The 21,080-nt window shown below is 40.8% G+C and overlaps 1 protein-coding gene across 1 annotated transcript in view; it reads left to right on the top strand.

The window, feature by feature from the left end:
* Positions 1-21,080, top strand: part of CREB5 (cAMP responsive element binding protein 5) — a 452,531-nt gene that overhangs the window by 323,428 nt on the left and 108,023 nt on the right. Inside the window, exon 6 of the mRNA XM_055123939.1 lies at positions 16,341-16,467. Coding sequence (XP_054979914.1) covers positions 16,341-16,467 — 127 coding nt within the window. The remainder of the gene's footprint in view (positions 1-16,340; positions 16,468-21,080) is intronic.

Below are 21,080 nucleotides of genomic sequence, written 5' to 3'. Positions count from 1 at the left end.
CACGGCTCATTTTACCCATATTTGATGTTATCTTGCCCTATTAGTTCTATGGTCATAAAGATCCCCAGACCCTGAGCTGTGATTTCCAGAGAAAGAGTGAGGGTGGGGGAAGCAAAGAAGGAGGTAGGGGATGTTCAGTGGAAGTTGTTGGAAGAATATTGATGGTTGTGTTGTGGTCACATAGAATTTGAAGGGAATGAAATTGTATCCCGAAAACACATGCAGTTTTCAAACTAATGTCATTTCAATTAGAGAAAAGAAAAGGCCCCTTAAAGATTTGTTGGCTGGGCCATTTCATTTTAAATGAAAGAAATGGAAAAGAGGTCACTGGTTGGCTAAGAGAGCTGGACCTAGCCAGGGTATTTGGATTCAAGGACCTACCAGGAAGGACTCAGCTACTTCCTGTAACACTCTCTACTCATCATATTGAAGCGTCCTAAACTAGCACACTCAGGCCTTCTGTTTGGGTGAATGAGTAATTTTCAGAGTCCTGGGGGGAGGCCAAACTGTCATCACAGATCAGTGAAGGAATTTCTTGGGAAAAACTTCCTGTGAGCAAATGTAGCATAGTGCCTGTTCCCCCAATGTACTGCTAGTCACTTTCCATTTCTCTTTCAAGTGGAGACTCACTGTCAATAGCTGAAATTGACATTTACTGTGTCCATAACCCTACCACAAATTAAAATCAGACCCCAAATCCCTCTGGGGAAAATGTTTATTAAGCTGCAGGAAGACATCTGAAATGATACCAAATTACATTTTAAACTTGAAACCCCAAATACCACATTTGTTTGGGAGTAGGAATAGGACTCCCTGGGGAATAATATGGGAAACTGAATCAGTTTCTCTCACTGGCAAAATGCAGAGTCACCAGGGAAGGGAAAAATGTCTTGGAAGAGAGACCCTTTCTATATACTCCCCCCTACCCCTGAAGTCCCTGGTGTGACTTTTAACTAATCATTTAAGCCTAGACAAAACTTCCTTCAGAACCAAGTCAAAAGAAGAAAGTAAACCCTTTAGCACACCATGCTTTTAAAGAACAGACAGATGTTTCCATTGTATTTACAAATATACTAAGAACGCTCACCACTGTCATCCTGATGTTCATCAATTTGCTTGAGCAGGCCCCAGTAACATCTTCACTGTGAGACTTGTTACTGGTTTTGGCATATTGAATATTCCATGGGTAGCTTGCCAGGCTCTGCTGTGCGGGCGGGATACTCAGAGAGCTTGCTGGGCTCTCTGAGAGGGACGGAGGAATTGAACCTAGGTCGGCCGTGTGCAAGGCAAATGCCTTATCTGCTGTGCTATCGCTCCAGTCCTAAGAACACTCACACTACAGTAAATATATCAAAATGTGTATCTGACTCCCAAAGTTTGACTCGCCAGGTAGACAAAGTTTAACTTTGGACCTAAACTCTTTATCTCACATTTACTTTTGACCCTTCATGTTGGTGTGGGAAGTGTTTTTGTGCAAGGGTGTGTCTGTGCTCTTAGCATGGTTCTCAGTCTTCAAACCTAATGCTAGAACCAATGGAATCCACAAGGAAGCATTGTGCTGTAGCTCTTGGCCTGTGTGTCCACCCATGAGTGACTCTGAAAATAGCAAAGCCTTACTGAAAGTCCTTTGCAATCTTGAAGGAAAAGTGTAAAGCAAATGCTAAGTATCATGATTACAAACTTTATTGCTATTATTTTATTAAGTGCTTCAGATTGATATCAGTCTAGCTTCATGATAAATGCTCCTGCAAAGTGGGGAAACTTGAAAAGTAGCTCAGGGAAGGTTGCACAAGAAACTCTCACAGTTTCCTCGAAACGCCACCCCTCCCCCGCTTTGCCAGGCTCTCAACCCCTGCCCATGTGAAAGATAAAGTGGCTTCCCTTCAGGAGAGTATTTCCAATGAATGTTGTCCTTGGAAGGGCTCGCGATGGCATTGTCAGGACAGCGCTTCTGTTGGAAATCAGAGACCACATGAACCTCAGTTAGTCATTCAACAAACCTCTAGGAGGCTCCTTTTGTGGGCCACATTTGGGGCTCTTTGATAATGGCCTTAAGTCCAGCAAAGAGACTGGCATAAACTATCAAATTACAAAGAAGGGACCAGCCTGACCTGGAGAAAACAAGCATCCCAAGAAGATGATGGAATCAGGATACTCCTCAAAATGGAAAAGATTCAGATGTCTTAAAAAATGGAACATTTCTGGGTCTCTTCCCCAAAACTCTGCAACCTGAAACTCAGAAGCCCCTACTTTGTGTGTTCAAATGACAGGACCAATCTTTCTTTTTTTTTTTTCTATGGTAGATTACCTAACTCTTTATGGATCTTCTTCCCGGGGCTAAGCACACATAAAATCTTAATCTCATCTATAATGATCAAATATTCTAAGGCCATATCTGTGAGGTGGGGTAGGATAGCGTATGTCTACTGATTAGAAGTTGAACAAAGAAATTCAGTGACTTATGCAGATCACACATTCATGTCCAAGAGAGAGCCAGAGGCAGCCCCAGGCCTCTGCCTGTCAGCTACATAGACACAAAGCTGCTTTATTCGATTTACTGGTTAATGATGGCAGCCAGTATTATCTCTATCATTTCTGTCAGCCACTCTAACTGGAAGGGTGAAAATAATGGACCTAATTTAGGACAAGGAGAGGTTTGCCAGTCCCTTCTCCTCCCTACAAACCATGCCAGATGGGGGGATAAACCTATTTTTAAGAGCCTAATAAGAGGAAATTCCAAAACCTCTGTAAGCCGTTTAATTGTTTTACACTATTTGTTCTGGGAGATATTCTTTAAACTCAAATCCCATGTGCTTAAGTTTTATTATTGTTATTCTGCTCCAGTTGTGTTTGAAAATAGCTGCTCACTGTTCTCTGAATTGTTAGGATTTGGTATGTGCTCTATTACATTTTGTTGTTTTTGTTGTTGTCATTATTGTTGAACTCAGGCATGGGCCTTACCACTGAGTCACACCCCCAGCCCTGAGTATCAGAATTTGGAAACTTCAAGATGATTATTATTATGGTTCTCTCCCAACTTCTCCGTTATCTCTTTCGAGGGCTAAAAAATTCCTGGTCTCTTGATTTTTCCACATAAATTTTGCTTTCTGGTCTTTTTACTATCGAGTTGTGTTTCTTTGGACTCACCAGTCTCTTCAAGACCGCACACCCCATCCTCTGGTGTCGAGTGATTGGATTGCAGCAGTGCTTTGGAGTTTACATCTCTCTGCTAGGATGTAACTTAACGAGGGGTCTGCTCAGTCCAGAGCCAGCACCTGTCTTTGTCAGTGCTTCTCGGAGAACAAGTTTCCTTCTCAGCACTTGTGCTGCTTTGTCATTTAGAGTCCCATACGAGAAAACAGGCTTTTAGCAGCCTCAGGTTGCAGAGTCCGTCCGTGTTTTCACAACTGCCCTGACCCGCTCTTTCCACATCACTGCCATATCCTCTCTCCTGCTGGCAGAACAGACGGGACCATTTCCGAGCACCACCTCCCGAAGAGCAGAAATAATCCTGGCCGGTGGATGGGCGAGGAGGGACATAAATTTGGTCTCCCAGGAGAGTCCTTTGCAAGCTGCCTAGGAGCCTTGAGATTCAAGAAGAAATTCTTTCAAGGCATTCGTGAGGGGGGCTAGTGACGAGCTTTATGAAACCTTCGAGATATCCAGGTGCTGCAGGGATGATCCTTTGAAGGATCCATCTATTTTCAGGGATGCCTTTGAAACTTTTACTTTTCTGTGACAAAATTAAGCTGTGTACTTGGAACATACCTGGGCGAGGATCCTGCTGGGCAGGGCCTCCAGCGCAAATTACTTGTTAAAATGTGGTAACTGACAAGCTGAAAATCCCAGAGAAACCAAAACAGAATTGCTGACTTAGAAATGGGGGAGGGGGTGTCTGTGAGCTCAGGGAACTCCTCCTCTACAGAACATTCAGACAAGTATGTTAGTGAATGTTTCCATGAATTATTCATTTATGGTGAATGAAGGCAAGCAGAGATCAGATGTAAATGACAAGGCTCATAATCAGAGGACTACTTATTTGTCCCGTGAAGCAATGAGGAAGCTTATTAACAACTTACAAGCAGGGAGGAATTTGAGTTTGAGATTGATTTCATTAAAGAAATTTTCCCCAGCCAGTCAGATGTGTATCATTTATCTGAGCCTGCATTCAAATATCATTTTTTTATTTTGTCTTTTGATCTGCATATAATTGCTTTTTCTAAGTGTGCTTCATGAACAATTGAGAAGTTACTGGCTAATTGAAAGCTATTTCTTCCTGTCTCTATGTCTGACCCATGGCTAAAGCCAAACTTTTCAGGCATTCAGGGTCTTTATAAAGAGTCTTTATAAAGAACTTTTTAACTCTGTGGAAAAAAAATAAGACAACAGATTTTAGAAACAGATTTTTTTTTACAATAGAACATCAGAAATCATTTCAATATTTTGGGCTAACTTCAATGAATCAATCTGACTGCATGACTAATTTAGATTAATGGTGCAGAAATCAGTCATTAAAGAAGAAAAAAAGAGATTGATTTAATAGTCTTAACAGAATGGCCATAAATTCGCATCCCCCCTCCCCTCCTTTTCTTCTCCCTCTGTTGAAAGCACTGGTAAACATCTCCTCTGCCTGAGTAGATGCAGTGTATATACTATAAAATCCAGCAAAGGCTCTAGCAGGATGTAGCTCTGTTAGCTGTATTACTTTTTATTACTACCATTGGTCCTCTTACAGACACATGTTAATTTAAAGGGGAAAAAACATTGCATTTCCAAGCTATCAGATACCTCATCTATAAAATAAAGGTGTCAGATGTACAAAATTGAATTTTTAAAGAGCCCAAATTCATCTTGCATGGTAAATTTAATTTTCTAACATTGAGGGTCATAATGATTTCAAAAGGGATCTTGTCAATACCGATAAGTCAGAACAAAAAAGAGATGTTTGGTTTACCATGGTGTGGATGTAATTGGTAACTCCAAGCCTACAGCGCTGAACATCATAAAGTGCAAGCTTATTTCAGGGCAAGCTTCCAATTTTTAAAATATTTTATAGATTGGAGACAGATAAGAGTTTCTGTATTATTCTTGGCTTTTCTTATGAAAAACAAAATATAATTTCAAATAAAAATGAATTTGGTACAAAAACAAATGGATTTAAAATTCATCTGACAGTTTGTGTTTAATCTAAGGGGTAATGATAAAAAATACAGATTACCTTTTGTTAACCAATTATTCAACTTAAAACCAGAACTGGGTTATATTAAGCTGGTGATTTAAATTGGAGTTTCACTTATAACTCACTTAAGTTCTTCTCATTGTATCACAAAGCTAATTGACTGATTGGTTGCTGTTTTTTTGCAATGTCCAATGCTAGTTGAAAAGATTCTGATATGCATGCTTTCATATTCAAGAAATATAAAATACCTACTAATTGCCATGTGCACTTTCTTAAATTCTAGAAGTTTCTTTGTTGATAAACAAAGCTAACATAATCTCTAAGTTATGAAGTCTGTTGTCTAGCTGGGCGGAGGTATTTTAAAAACTCAAAATCATTGGTGAATTACAGTTGAAAAGCTTAAATGCTAAAAGCCCAAGAGACTATCAAAAACGGGTCTATTTTGTGTTATCCTCAATTGAAATTCATAGATAAATTATTATGTGAATGGCTTACCTTGCCAAACCAACTTTCCACTCTGAAATGACACATATTAGGTGCATACTTTGCTTTTGGTATTGATGGACTTAATCACTCATTAAATACATGAGAGTAAATGTGACTATAGGGAAAAATAGATTGAAAACACTCCTGAAAGGCATTTGCCATTGGGGTGTCCCAAAGTAGGTGGTGAGAATCACTTGGGATCATAAAATAAAGGGGAGAGATGCAGTGTGGTGGCAGCTGCATATGACTTCAGAGTCAATTCCAGATCTATGTCAAAGGAAAGGGATTATTGAAATCTCCAACGAACTGCACAGTTGCTACCGTGTGTTGACTCTTTTCGTAGCTTTATAGGGGAAGATGGGACTTCAGGGGAGGAAGGGGCCAGGATATATGCAGACTTTAAGACAAAATTCACTTCTGGATACCCAGAAGTCTTTGTCACCAGAGGAAATGTAAAAAGAAAAATAAATGGGTGAAGGTGGGGAGATAATTCTTATAGGTTTGTCTTTAGCAAAGATCTGCCTTTGAGCCTGATGAAACTTTGAAGAGAAAAAAGCATATTTTAACTAAATTCTGTTGATATTTTGGTGCCTTTTCGCAGACTAAATAGTACTAAGTTTTCTCAGATCTCTCATTTGTTACAAGAGCAACGATAATATCTTCCATTCAACTTCAGGAGCTTGGCAGCAAGACGAGGTGCTGTAGTATGTGAGCTCATTAAAAAGCAAACAAACAAAAAAGCATCCCAAATAATATGATGTCTTCTCAAAGATGAGTCGGAAAACTATTTTATTTGTCTCATTAGTGCTTCTGTTGGATTTGTGTTGTTGTTTTCAGGAAAAACAAGATACTGAGGACTAACCTCTGGGGAATGAATTTGAATCCATTGGGAGGAAATTTTCAAGCAACCTTTCTGAGAAATATTATGAAGTAATTTTGGTGGTTTTTTTTGCTTTTTGGGTCACACCCAGCGATGCACAGGGGTTGCTCCTGGCTCTGCACTCAGGAGTCACTCCTGGCGGTGCTCAGGGGACCATATGGGATGCTGGGAAGCAAACCTGGGTTGGCCGCATGCAAGGCAAATGTCCTACCCGCTGTGCTAATGCTCCAGCCCCGAAGTAATTTATTTATTCTGTAAAATTATGAGTGGGAGAGTACACTTGATAAAAAGAATTGGAAATTTTATGTTGATTTTTGTTAAGAAATAGATGTACAGAAAAATTGGGGTTCTTAGTCTTTGCTTATTATAGTTCTTTAAAGCTGAGGATTGATTTTTTTTCTTTTGGCTTTTTGGGTCATACCCAGCGATGCACATGGATTACTCCTGGCTCTGCACTCAGGAATTACTCCTGACAGTGCTCAAGGAACCATATGGGATGCTGGGGATCGAACCTGGGTCAGCTGCATGCAAGGCAAATGCCTACCCACTGTACTATCGCTCCAGCCCCAGGATTGGTATTCTTTAAGGTCCCAACTTTAAAAGACTGTTTCATGATTGAAGTATAGTGATTAGTGTATTGTTTGATCAGTATTTCATAGTGATATTGAATTTTATTGAATAAAGTCTACATGTGGATATGTATATGATGGGGAGTGGCTCCAAGCCATGCTGGGGAGGTCTCCGAGCCCCACTCTCAAGTCTCAGCCAGCCAGGCCTTATGTTCAGTGCAGGGGCCCAAGGATGTGATCCTGCTCAGGCCCTGTACTGCTGTGAATACCTGCACCAGCCGAGAGGTAGAGGAGAAAGTCAATCTAGTTACTATACTATGCAGGAACTCATGTTATGTCATGAGGTAAATATCTGTCATTTTATTTTACAATGGAGGTGTGTTTCTAAATGGAAGAAATTAAGGCACAGAGAGCCCATGCAATTTTCTCTAGGTCACACAGCTAGAATGTTGCAGAGCTGAGATTCCAACCCAAGTAGACCAACCCCCAAACCCATGTTTTCACTACCGATTATATAGGACAATTTTTATCCATGTAGGAACTGAACTATATTTCCTTTCCATGTTATACTGTACTTGCGTATCCTGATGACTTGTTTTTTAAAAAATAAAGCGAAGGGAAGGGAAAAGAAGGAAAGGAAAGAAAAGAGGAAAGGAAGGGACTGGGAGAAAGGAGGAGGAAGGGGAAAAGAATTTTTAAAACTTCCACTTAGGAGAAGAGTAAAAACATGTTGCTCATTACAAATTTCCCTTCTTGTAAGGGCAATAATTTTTGTTCATGAATAATAATTTTTTTCATTTCTTTCGTTCCAGTGCCAGGGCATAAATCCAGGACGAAATGATAATTCTTTTTCTTTACCATTTTTATTGATGTGCCGTGATTTACAAAGTTGTTAATTATGTTTTTCATACATGCATTGTTCCAACACCACACCCATCACAAGCTCAGTTTTTCAGTTCTATAGACAGAGTCTCCATTTCTGATGCTTTGGGCTGTTTGTTGTTCCTTTTCATGCTTCATTATATCCCACATATAAAAAAGATTTATTTTTTATTGTGGAGGTGGTGATGCCTACACATATATAGATGACTAAAACTAAAATATTGAAATTCCACTAAATTGTAAAATATATGTTGATAATTTTTATCTTTATTTTCTACAGATTTTAAAAATTAATAGAATGAATAATTCTGTGCTAATCCATTTAAATGCACTTTATATACATATATATTTATATACATATATATTCTATGAATATGCAATTTACTAAGAGTAAGAGAGAAGAATCTCAATAGAAACATAAAATTGTGTCATACCCTACAAAGGGAATATTGGCTTTAGATCAGAAAATCTGAAGTATTTGTATTAAGAAGTGAAAGATTATAGTAAGAAATCTCTATGGATGTAAAATAAATCACCTTGATAGATATTCAGTACAAATAAAATGTTGATTCATTATTAAAATATATAAAAAGCTCAGATTAAACAAGCATTTCTTAGAAATCTAGTATAGTGCAACAATAAACTCCACGAGTGCCATACTCAGTAGCAAAGTCTGAGTCTTGTCTTTTAAAGAAACTTCTTGAATATTTCAGCAAAACTGGTTTTGTCTTTTAAAGAAATTTCTTTAATATTTCAGCAAAACTAGTTTAGGACTATGAATTTCCTCAGCTACAACCTATCCATGAAGTGTTATATCATCCAAACCTAAATGATGATCTACCTGGATCAAGTATTCTTGGTGAGGTTTCTAAAATCATATTCCACTATTCTCTTTTGGTTCGTAGAATATCATTTGATAGATCTGCTGTGAATCTTACAGGCTTTTCTTTGTATGTAAGTTCCTTATTTGCTCTTGCTGCTTTCAGAATTCTGTCTTTGACTTTTTGTTTTTGTGGGAGGGCCTATTTCACTGAGAATTCTCAGGCCTCTGAATCTTGCTGCCTGTACTCTGGAAAGTCCTGATCTATGGTTTCTTAAACTAGTAGTTCTCCATCAAATTCACCTCCTTATTCTTCAGGGACACTACTAAGTCTCATATTGTTCTTAATCTCACGCCATAGTGCTCCAGTGTGCCATTCATTTCTTTTTAATTTTTTTCCATATTCTGTTGTTTTTTCGAGACCTCCTACATCTCCTCTTAAAGCTCACAGCTGAGTTTATTTAGTTTTTTATATACACTTAATTTCTATCAGTTTTAAGTGTAGTTTTCCATTTTGACTCATACTTTCTTGTGCCTTACTAACTGCCTGTGCCATCATTTCTTTGGTCTCACTAAACATCTTAAATATGGTGTCACCGTGGTCATACTCTGAGCGTTTACAATGCTGCTGGTCCTAGTAGAGCCTTCTGAACTATTATTTTTACACACCGAGTCTGGTGTACTTCTACTTGACTTCCCCATTGTCTTGGGTGTGTTCTGTCTGTACTAAGAGTGAATCTCTGGAGTGGGTGCCCCTGGGAGTCTCTACGATATTAGACGGATGTTACTCTTTTCCTTCCCAACTGGGAAGGAAGTATCAGCATAAATATCAGCAGTGTGAGATGTGTTGAGAAGAACATATGCAGCTGCACACTTTAGGAGATATGGAGATGAGCTGGCTAAGATGGTGGATGCCAGATCTGGAGGCCACCTTTGATTCCAGAAAGGGCTTAGGGATGTCAGCTGGTAGGTTAATCGCACTTGGAATGTTGGAGGGACAAACAGAGAGTCTCAAGGGGAATTCATTTATATTCCCCTTTTAAGTTCTTCATCTGCTCAATCTAGACAAAATGAATTTACCAAACTAGGCCATAACACTTCATTTAAGAAAGTCCAAGGGAAAACCATGTGCTTTCCATAAGCAAAGACAGAGTGGGTAATACTCTATAAAGTCGGTATGTGATCAAGTTACACTCACAGAGAGAAGTGTAGATGCCCTAGACCATATGAAGTCCTTTTTTTGTTATTGTTAGGTGTTTGGATCATGCTCAGCTGTGCTCAGGGATTACTCCTGGCTCTGTGCTCAGAGATTACTTCTGGTAGGGCTCATTGCCGGGAATCGTACAGTGGTCAATCAGTTGGGGATCAAATAGTATACTATCTCTCCAGCCACTCAAGTTGACTTATTATTATTATTTTTTTTTTGGTAACATCACTTACCTTTTAGGAAACCTTTCATTTGGGAATTATTAATGCTTTCTATGGAGTCTTGACATTAAGAACTGAATTTAAGCCAGAGAGAAAGTACAGGGGTTAAATTAGCATGTGGCTGTACCTGGTTCAACTCTTAGCACCACCTGGGTTCTCTGAGAATCTTAGACACAGTCCTGGAGACCCATGAGCACCATCAAATATGGCTCTGGTGAGCACTGGCAGCATGGCATGGGCAACCCCCAGCACTGAAGCACCGGAAAAGCACTGCATCCACAAGCCCTTGAGTTGGACCGCTAAACTGCTGGCTTGCTGGGCCAGGAATCACCACTGGGGCCCTGGACCTCCTGAGCACTGCTTGGGAACCCCCACTCCCAATTTTGTTTCATGTAATTTAGATACTGCCCATCTACTGCATGCCAGGGTTCAAATTGCCTTCACAGACAACTATGAACACTACTATCATAACGAGATACACAGTCCCACTAGTCTTTTCATTTTAAGTTCTAGAATCTTACTCTTTGCTTGTCAAGGGACTGTGAGATGGGTCCATGGCCTGATCCTTTCATTGGAGAGGCAATGGTATGGAGATCCCCAAGTGAAGGAATCTCTTCTCCATGGAGTCTCTCACTCTTTACTGCTCTTCCTGACATAATTTTACCTTGAAGCTTTTATATTCTGCCCTGCACCCCACAAGTCCTTTTGATCTGCTCAAGATTTCTGTGTGTGTGCAATTATGCAGCATTATATTGGTTATTGAAATATAAAAGTCTGTATCTACTGCTATAATCTAAATTCCTGATATCATGAAGATATTTTAGTTCTTCACAAATCATGTTTATGATAATTTGCCATAAATAACAGACACATATACAATTATGTGCATACTATTTTTCTGTATGCACTGGAATGGAGCAATAGCACAGCAGGTAGGGCATTTGCCTTGCACACAGTCAACCAGGGTTCAATTCCTCTGCACTCTCAGAGAGCCCGGCAAGCTACTGAGAGTATCCTGCCCACACGGCAGAGCCTGGCAAGCTCCCCATGGTGTATTTGATATGCCAAAAACAGTAACAAGTCTCACAATGGAGACATTACTGGTGCCTGCTTGAACAAATAGATGAACAACGGGACTACAGTGCTACAGTGTGTGTGTGTGTGTGTGTGTGTGTGTGTGTGTGTGTGTGTCTGCTTATGCATGCACCTCTTCGCCTTCTTGACCACAAACCTGGCAGATCATTTGGTCTGGGAGCTTAATAGACAATCCCAGAGTGCCACTGGTCTTTTGAAGACCTGGGAAAGGAGAGCTGTGTGCAGTGACCCTTCTGAGATTTTCTAAACAAAAGCACTGGCCCTTGGTTCCTTCACGCTGGTCAGACATGTCCAAGGGCAAAGCAGGCCAGCAGATACAGCCCATGCTCTTCAGACACCCTCAGACTGGAAAACATCCTTTGGGAGAGTGAAGTGGAAATGAAGACATGAAATCGCTTGCCGTGGTGCCTATCGTCCTGTTAAGGACAGTGAAAACACAGTCTGTCATCCTTGACATTTTAATTGAAAGAAAAGCTTACATAGATTTCAGCCATAAGCAGTATGTTTATACAAGTGTATAAAGAGGAGTAATCTGTCAAGTTGGAAAACTCTTAATGCTACGCGACTCAGTTTAGTAATTGAACAATCCAACATGAGCTCACACATCTTACCTTGTTCCATGCCTCAATAATTTTTAGTAGAAATACTTTACCTAGAGGCATATGGTTATTAAAAAGGAGGCTCGGCTTGCTCAAAGTCTGGAATTATTAGCTCATGGCAACAAGCCTGCACTAGAGAAAGACTGTTGGGTCTTTGTTTTCACAATTTTACTGCAATTGCCCTCTTATTTTTAGTCTAACTGATGTGTTGTTTGGGAAGTTTCTGTGTGTGTGTGTGTGTGTGTGTGTGTGTGTGTGTGTGTGTGTGTTTAAGGGAAAAAACATAATTTCTCACGGATGAGGGACTCCTCATGTTAGTAGTACTGCCAAATTTTTAGCATTTTGTGGAAACTCCAGGGAGCAGTGTGAATATTATGGAAAATGGAGCATGAATTTGTTTTAGTCTAGAAAATCAATAAGAATTTAGTTATGGAAGCGCTCAAGGTGTTGTAGGAAAGCCTCAGGTTGCAAGTGGAGTGTAAGCCCTGTTTCTGTTCATGACCTCATGTCCTCGGGCAGACTTAAGTGTTTCTGTATTCAGTTCAGTCCTGAGTAAAAAGGATGTAAAATGGTCTGTGTACCACATTGCATGTATCAAGTCATATAAAGGTGAAAATAATTAGAAAAATATAAAGCATTGTAATATAGCAAGTTTTATGCAAGTGCCAGAAATCAAATGATATTTATTTCTAATTCAAAAGGGAAAATATGATTAACACAGTTATTTCAATACCAAGCTTGCTTCAACAGTCTTAATATTCTGAACAAATAATTGTTCTTTGGACCAAGCTAAGTACGATTCCCATCTTACACTTTGTATATGTAACGATGGGTAGGCATAGACTCTTTTGCTTTGAATTCATGTAGTTTAAAATCCCAAGTTTTGTAGAGATATTACTTACAGAATCTGTATTAAAGAACAAGTCACAATTGTTGAGAATCCAAAGTTATAATTAGGCTTTCTCAAATAATTATTTTCTTTTTTAAGTATATGTTGCTAATTGTTCTGATTGGCATCACTATCACTGTCACTGTCATCCCATTGCTGATCGATTTGCTTGAGTGGACACCAGTAACGTCTCCATTGTGAGACTTGTTGTTACTGTTTTTGGCATATCGAATATGCCATGGGTAGCTGTGAGGGCAAGATACTCTTGGCAGCTTGCCAGGCTCTCCGGAAGGGGTGGAGGAATCAAACCCTGGTTGGCCGCATGCAAGGCGAACACCCTACCTGCTGCATTATCGCTCCAGCCCCTGATTGGCATCATTAGATAATTATTATTGTGTAGATCAGGGAAAGCCCAATACCCTAAAAGCCTTTTTTAATTAATGAGAAATGCTCAATCTTAAAGTTTAGTGTATCTATACATTGTAAGGAAATAACTGACTAAATAATAACATTGAATCAAATAAAAAATACTGTTTTCCAGTTATCCTGAACAGCTAAGAGTTTTCCATAGTTTGGGGAAAATTAAAGCTCATTTTGAATTTAATTACTTTGCATCTCCATTCACACCATCATTAAATTGCTTTAATAAAATAATAACCCATCAATGAAATTTGATAGCCAAGATTATGTTTAATGTCATGTTGAAAACAAAATATAAGTGATGATAATGTTACCCTTTACTCATAATTATGATGTTGTAAATCATCTTGGGTTTTTCACATGTCCCTAATTATCTATAATCGAAGCATTCTCCTCTTGTTACTAGGGGAACATAAATAGAGAAGAAATCTATACTTATGTATATGTATGCATGATCTATGTACATATAGAAATATTATATGTACATAGTACTTTTATATACCTCTCTGTAAGGGTAGATAGACAAATGATTGAATGGGTGGATGAATGATGAGCTATCTCTAGGATTTCTTGAGATGATCCCAATGAACATTTCTCATCAGAAACTAGGGAGTTCAGAGTATTAATCTTGTACTTAGAGGAACTGTGTGTGATCAAACCTCATATGCTTTTATATACAGATCATTTCATTATAGGTCCCAAACAAACATTAATTCTGCGGAAACACACACACACATACACAAACACATAAAATAATGTTTTCTGTTGACAGAGCCCATAATCTTACTGAATTCTCACTGATTAAGTGAAGTTACAATTTACTATAGAATATTTTAGCCATTGACAGCAGTAATTTCCTGGAATTGTAAAATCTACTAATCCTTTTTGTTAATCTATACTCCAGGGGTCCCATAGGCACATGTCAATAAATAATTATAATACTTGATATGCTTTCCTGAAAAACACTTGTTTCATTATTATAAGCTGCTTGGTCTTCATAATTACTTAGATACATGTCCTATAAACAAAATGGGGTGTGATTTTTCATATAGCTATATACTCTATAATTTTTTTTTTTTTTGCTTTTTGGGTCACACCTGGCGATGCACAGGGGTTACTCCTGGCTCATGCACTCAGGAATTACCCCTGGTGGTGCTCAGGGGACCATATGGGATGCTGGGAATCGAACCCGGGTCGAGCGTGCAAGGCAAACGCCCTACCCATTGTGCTATCGCTCCAGCCCCAATATACTCTATAATTTTTATATTCTTTATTTTTATACGCACAGCTTCTTAATCATATAAAAATTTGTGACTAATCCTTCTGGGATATGTGGGCTTGTGACTGCTAGCTCTGTTTCCAAAGGAGTTCTCAGGAGGAGAATCAAACATTTCATCTTCTTTGGAATCATAATAGCAATGGGAAGGAAAAACATGTTGGAATTCTTCCATTTTAGTCTACATGTTTTTATAAATCATCCATGGAGGACAGTGGGTTCTATTTCTAGGGAGTTTTGTAGATTTGTGTGTTGCCACACCTGACAATGCTCAGGGGTCTCTACAAGCGGTGCTTGGGGGACCCTGTGGTGTGGGGATTGAACCCAGAATTTTAGCATGTGAAGTAAGCACTCCAGCTCATTGACTATCTTCCCAGCCCTGGGGATTTTGAAAAACAGCAGTATTTCCTGCTTTAAGTAATCATTACATGGATCACCCCTAAAGTGCTTGGCTGTTGGTGTGGGGGCAGAGTGTAATCAGGTTCCCACCTGGTGACCTTCGGGGAGCCATGCAGTGCCAGGGATCACACTCAGGGTCCCGCACATACAAAGGTTGTGCTCTCCCACTTAAGTCACATTCCTCATCCAACAATGAACTTCAAAGAAAATATCCTTGTGCTGCTCTGGTGGGTTCTGAGGACCTTTCTTCAGAACAGCGCAGTGGGTGACAGCCTATACAGGATATCTCTTTCCAGAACTAGAACCAGTTCTGAGGTGAGGCAATAGTTCTGTTTCGTTTTATTTTCAAGAAAATACATTACTTTTGAAAGAACTCATTTCTGTCATGGCTTGCAGAAGAAGACTGTTTAATATGGAAGACTCAGAGGTCCTGAAGGGTGTTTGTTTATTTGTTTTCCCTTATTTATTTGTTGTTAAGTCTTTAACAGCTTGACATGTATACAGCTCCCCAGGGCACAAGCATCAGGAGATTGAGAATTTAGCCAAAGAGGTCACTTGTTTGCTATTTTTAATAAACACAAATAATTCCCCTTTTCCCTCAGCCCCACATTCCCTGGCTCATTAAATCAATTTAAGGCCCTTAAAACAATTTTCTGGCAAATTGAAGCAAAAGCTCAAACTATGTACTCCCCAGAGGAATGCTTACCCAAGTCCTGTGGGTCAGGCCAAGCTCTGTTCCTGTCAAACAGCCTAACACCTCCAGTTATTATGAAATGAGGGATTGGTAACTGGGGGCTGGGCTTTGGACTCACCAGGGAAAGGCTGGCCGGAGTGCAGTAAGCCTCCATCCACTGCTTTGGTTTGTGACCTGGCGTTGGTTTTTTTCCACTCACAACAGTGAACTCTGGAAAAAAAAAAATCAGGGCAGGTTCCTATTGGGAATTCATGAATGAAGTTGACTCTGCAAATCCAGCTAGTGGAAGTGTATCTAGAGCAAAGCCAGGGAGGCTTCCAGGTAGAAGAGTGGGAAGAGTAGATAAAACAAATGCACAAGGATCTCAGACTCGGAGACCTGGTGATAGGGGACAGAGATTTCTGACACAACACAGGGTTTGGACACCTAGTCCCTTTCTGAAGATGGGGGGATACGAGGGCGAACACTGGCTGTTTGACTGTGGACCATCGGTTAGAGAACAGAGGTCAGGAGCTGGAGTGGAATTTGATGTATTAACTAGGAAGCAGCAAAGGAAACCAGGCTTGTGTTTCATTTGTTATGATTTCCCTAATATCCTCAATTACGTGGTTCCCATCAGTGGGTCTGATCTGTTGCTCGTTCCACGGGCTTGCCCTGCTCTGGATGGCGGAAGCAGCAGGCGGGAGCGTCAGGATTAATATTTGCCTCTTGTCTTTGTTCCCAGGCCTGTCCCAGGCTCTCTATCTTCTCTGCTCCAACTCCATAGCCGACAGAGACAGCCCATGCCAGCCTCCATGCCCGGGACCCTGCCCAACCCCACGATGCCGGGATCTTCCGCCGTCTTAATGCCAGTAAGTGCATCTTGCTTCTGCCGAGGCTTTTGCAAGAGTCATGAAAAAAGCTGAGATCTAAGCTGACTGGCACGAACAGTTTCTGGAGGGAGCTTCGTGCCATTCGCTTCAAGGCCCGTTCTCCATCAGAGGCATCTGTTAGCCCCACCATCCTTCTGATCTGCCCACCAAGGCTTTACCCATCTTCCCACAGGTGACAAGGGTGGTCACCACATCAGGAACTGGTTTCAGGACATGAACTTTTATGGCTGTGTCTCAATTACCAGTGAGCTGTTCAGTCATCCTCAGTAATATTTATAAAATAACAAACAAAAAAAAAAGAAACCACTATGGCCCAGAATAGCTGCTAGTATGTATTGGTGCACCTCATGTGTTTTTCATTACACTGGCGTTTGTTGAATGCTTACCATGTGCAGTCACTTGTGAAACACTGCAGCACACGGAACAGTCCTCAGACAGAGAGCCCAATACTATCCCTATTTTTTTGAATGAGGAAAGTTAGTCAAGTCACTAGGCCAGTGATGAAGTAAGCTGCTGAGTTCTGAACCCAGGAAATCTAACTCTGGAGCCCAGCCTTTCACTGCTTGATGATACATAGATTCTCTTTCAATGCTCTGACAAAATAGTGAGACAGTGTGTATAAGGGACACACTGCTATCCCATTTTACAGGTGGTAAAATTGAGGCCCGGGGAGGGGGGCTGAATAACTTGGCTAAACTCACAGACCTAGGAGGTGAGTTAATCAGGATTTAAATCCAGATAGTTTGACTCTGATTTGCTTGTAAATCATTCCATAGTCCTGTTGCCCTCTCTGAGAACATCAGAATAACATCCAAGAGAGATACTGACCATTCCAGAGCAGACATTGTTCTGTCATTCATGAGATTCCCCACCCTTAACTTCTTCCTCATCCTCACTGACTTTGTGCTTTAGTGGCTGTATCATTATTCAGGGGCCACAAGAGTTCTGAAAAGCCCTGAAGATGATTGATTTGTCAAATGAAGTAAAGCCCTCCCACAATGCCAGCAAGTCTTTGCAGAACAGTTGCCATTTTATGGAATTGTCTACTTTCCTTATTTCTGTTCGTTTTCCCTTCACAACAATGGGGAGGTGGGGAAGAAAGCAGCAATTATTGATGACTCCTTTGATGAGTGAAAGCTGAAAACCAAGAAGAGGAATAATCTCACGTCACCCAGTTTGTGAGAAAGATTTGTGACTGGAAATCATAGTTCCATTTACACAGGTGGGAGCAGCTTGCTCATTTACCTCAGGCAGCCACGGCGTGGGAAAGGCCTTGCTGGTCCGAGTTCAGAGAGGACCTGCTCACTTCAGGTATTGGGTAGTCCATGTGCTACATAGTGCTTGCAGGATTGGGCTACAGAGACAGATGCGATGCATTGTTCACCTTGCCATCATTAGAGGAAGGAAAGCAGCACCATCAATGCCATTATCTCTGGTTTTAGTCAGTGTTTCAGGAAAACAGACCCTCTTGTCCGGGGGCCAGAGAAATATGGCAGGTAGGCCATTCGCATTGCACACCTCCAACCAGATTTGATCCCCCCAGCACCCCATATGGTACCCTGCGCCCCACTAGATTTCTGAGCACAGAGCAATGAGTAAGCCCTGTGGACTCCTGAGTGCAGCCCTCAAACAAAACCCCTGTTTTTGTTTTTTTAAAACTCTGGTTTCTAAAAAAGTAAACTCCTGTTGTTCAGAAACACAGTTTCTTTTCAAAAATCTTATGATTATCTAGAAAAATACTAACTTCTAGATTTTGTTTTTCTTGATCAGTTTACTAACTGTACACCATTCCCGAAGCTAGAGCACCTGGGCCTGGAGGGCACTGAGGAAAGGTGCCTGGCACTGATTTCCAACATATTTTTTTATGTCACCAGTTTTCCTCCTGTTGCTGATTCACAATAGAAGGAAATAATCAGGTGTATGGTCCAGGGGCAGGTGAGACAAAAAGTCAAGAATGCCACCCAATGGGAGGACCATGACCTGGGTGTGCACAGCTGCCAGCCATGGCAACGGAGTGAATGTAGAGCAGTGATTGGTAGTAATTTAGGTGGAGGGCAGGATCTGGAACACTATTCACTTTTAGAGCATAAAATCCAGATTCCTAAAAATGCACAGTATAGCCCCCAATAAATAATTTGTTGTTGTTTTGGGGCCACACACCAGGCCATGCTTAGGGTTACACCTGACTCTTCACACAAGTATTACTCCCGCCAAGCTTAGGGGACCCTATGGGATGCTGGGGATCAAACCAGGTTAGAATTATTTGGGAGCCAGGGGTTAGTACAGTGCATAGAGCATTTGCTTTGCACATGGCTGACCTGGATTCAATCCCTGGCATCCCATATGGTCCCTGAGCATGCCAGGAATGAACCCTGAGTGCAGAGACAGGAGTAAGTCCTGAGTACCACCAGGTGTGGCCCCAAAACAAAACAAACAAACAAACAAAAAGAATTCTTTGGTCCTAAATAACAATAGTGCTAAGGTTGAGAAGCCATAGTATAAAGTAATAATAACATACTAGTGAACAAAGGTCTCTCAAAAGCCTAGAACCACCTAAGATTAAGAAAGTGTTCTAGGTACTAGATATTTGCAGCCTAAATGTCCTTATTAATAAGCTGCCAGCTCCTGTGCTTTAACTTTGCAATTCAAGCATGTTCTTCTCCTAGACATATTGCCTGGGGAATCTGTGATTCTCTGGGAGTAAATTTGTCTTGTGGGTAAAGTTGAGAATGCACACTACCAGGCCAAACATTGCACAAAACCCCAGGTATGACAATATGTCCTTCCTCCCTTCCTCGTTCAAACATCCTTCCTCCCTTCCCTTCCTTCCTCCCTCCCTTCCTTCTTCCTTCAAGCTTTAGCAAAGAGCACCTTCTATGTGCCATGTACTATGTAAAGCTGGCATGGAATAAGGAACAAAACAAGTGTTGCCTTCAAAGAGTCACGAGGTTATAACTTCCTGTCTCGAAATTCACATGCTGAAATAATTTGCTATGAGCACCCACATTTTTTGTTTGATTTTTGAGACCTCATTGTGTTTCAAAAGTTGTTTCCAGCCACAGAGGATCCAACCCAGGCACCCTGCATGCAAAATATAGCTCTGAGCACTCACTTTTAATGAAAAAAAAAAACAAAAACCTTGTGAACTAAAGTTCTTTTAAACATCTGTTTTCCAATTTCTTTCTTCATGCAGCTTAAACAAAGTGTGCTCCTTAATCTGGATGTTTTACCTGCTGTGCTCAAAGTTCCCTACAGTTGAACAAAGCTGATGACGGGTGGGGGTGGGAGAGAGGGTTGTGGTATGTGTGTGTAGGAGTGTGTAGAGGGGTGTGTGTGTGTGTGTGTGTGTGTGTGTGTGTGTGTGTGTGTGTGTGTTGTTCTCACTGTTCATTCTGCACTGCCTATCAAAGCCAGGCCAATGCTGTGGTGTTCTATTGACACCAAACACCAGCGAGTTATTTTGAAGAAGCTCTTGCTGACCCCCTACGATCACTAAGATGGAAAAATGTGTTTTGTTTTTCTTTTTACATAGAGAAATCAGTCTGTTTTGAATATTCTGTTTAATTTGTGAGTCATGGGGTAGAAAGAGTCATACACTGATTTTTCCGGACAGCGGGGAAGCATGGCTGACTGGGTCCAAGGCTGCAAGCAGGCTACTTACTGTCCCTCGACTTTGCAGAGCGCCAAGGCTGGGAGCTGCGAAGTCATTGAACAACCAGTTTTACTTCTAAATAAGCTTCCTTTGGAAAACTGAAAGAAAAAGCTTATTTGGGTTTGATTTTCCTCTGGGAGGAATCACCAGTTGGCAACACAGGTGAAATGCTCTTCCATCCTCCTATTACCCACCTCTGCAAGTGGCAGTGGGAAGTAATGAGCATCTCCAGGGAAATCTTCATGACTTTGTAATTAGCAAATATAAATGTGCTCAATAATGCTCATCTGTACACCCAATAATGTGCTTGTCATCTTACTATGGGCATTGTATATAATCATATATTTCTATATTATGTTTGTGTTTATTTTACTCCAATTTAAATTTTTTTTTTTTTGCTTTTTGGGTCACACCCAGCGATGCTCAGGGGTTACTCCTGGCTTTGCACTCAGGAATTACTCCTGGCGGTGCTTGGGGGACCATATGGGATGCCGGGGATCGAACCTGGGTCGGCCGCGTGCAAGGCAAACGCCCTACCCGCTGTGCTATCGCTCCGGCCCCTCCAATTTAAATTTTTTTTGTCTTCTTGGGCTGGAGAGATAGTACAAGAGTTTGGTACTTGCCTTGCATCTTTGTGACCCCAGTTTAATCCCTGGCACTACATATAGTCCCCTGAACACCCCTAGGGATCACATAGAACTAGAGATTGTCCCTGAGCACTGCTCAGTGTGCCTCTGTCTCAAATTGGATCCTTAGGTAGCCTGCACATTTCATAGGAATATAAGAGTGAATCCTTTTTTGTATTTTTTTGTTTTGGGGTCATGCCCAGGGATACTTGAGGGCTAATATCCACAGGACTGGATCCTGATGGTGTTCTTGAGACCATGAGATACAGGAGAAGGAATGAAACTGAGCTTCCTGGATACAAAGCATGTGCTCT

The sequence above is a fragment of the Sorex araneus genome, chromosome 1 (assembly GCF_027595985.1).
Source record: "Sorex araneus isolate mSorAra2 chromosome 1, mSorAra2.pri, whole genome shotgun sequence".
Taxonomy (NCBI): domain Eukaryota; kingdom Metazoa; phylum Chordata; class Mammalia; order Eulipotyphla; family Soricidae; genus Sorex; species Sorex araneus.
The sequence above is the reverse complement of the archived record's forward strand: the minus strand, read 5'-3'. Positions and strand labels throughout refer to the sequence as shown.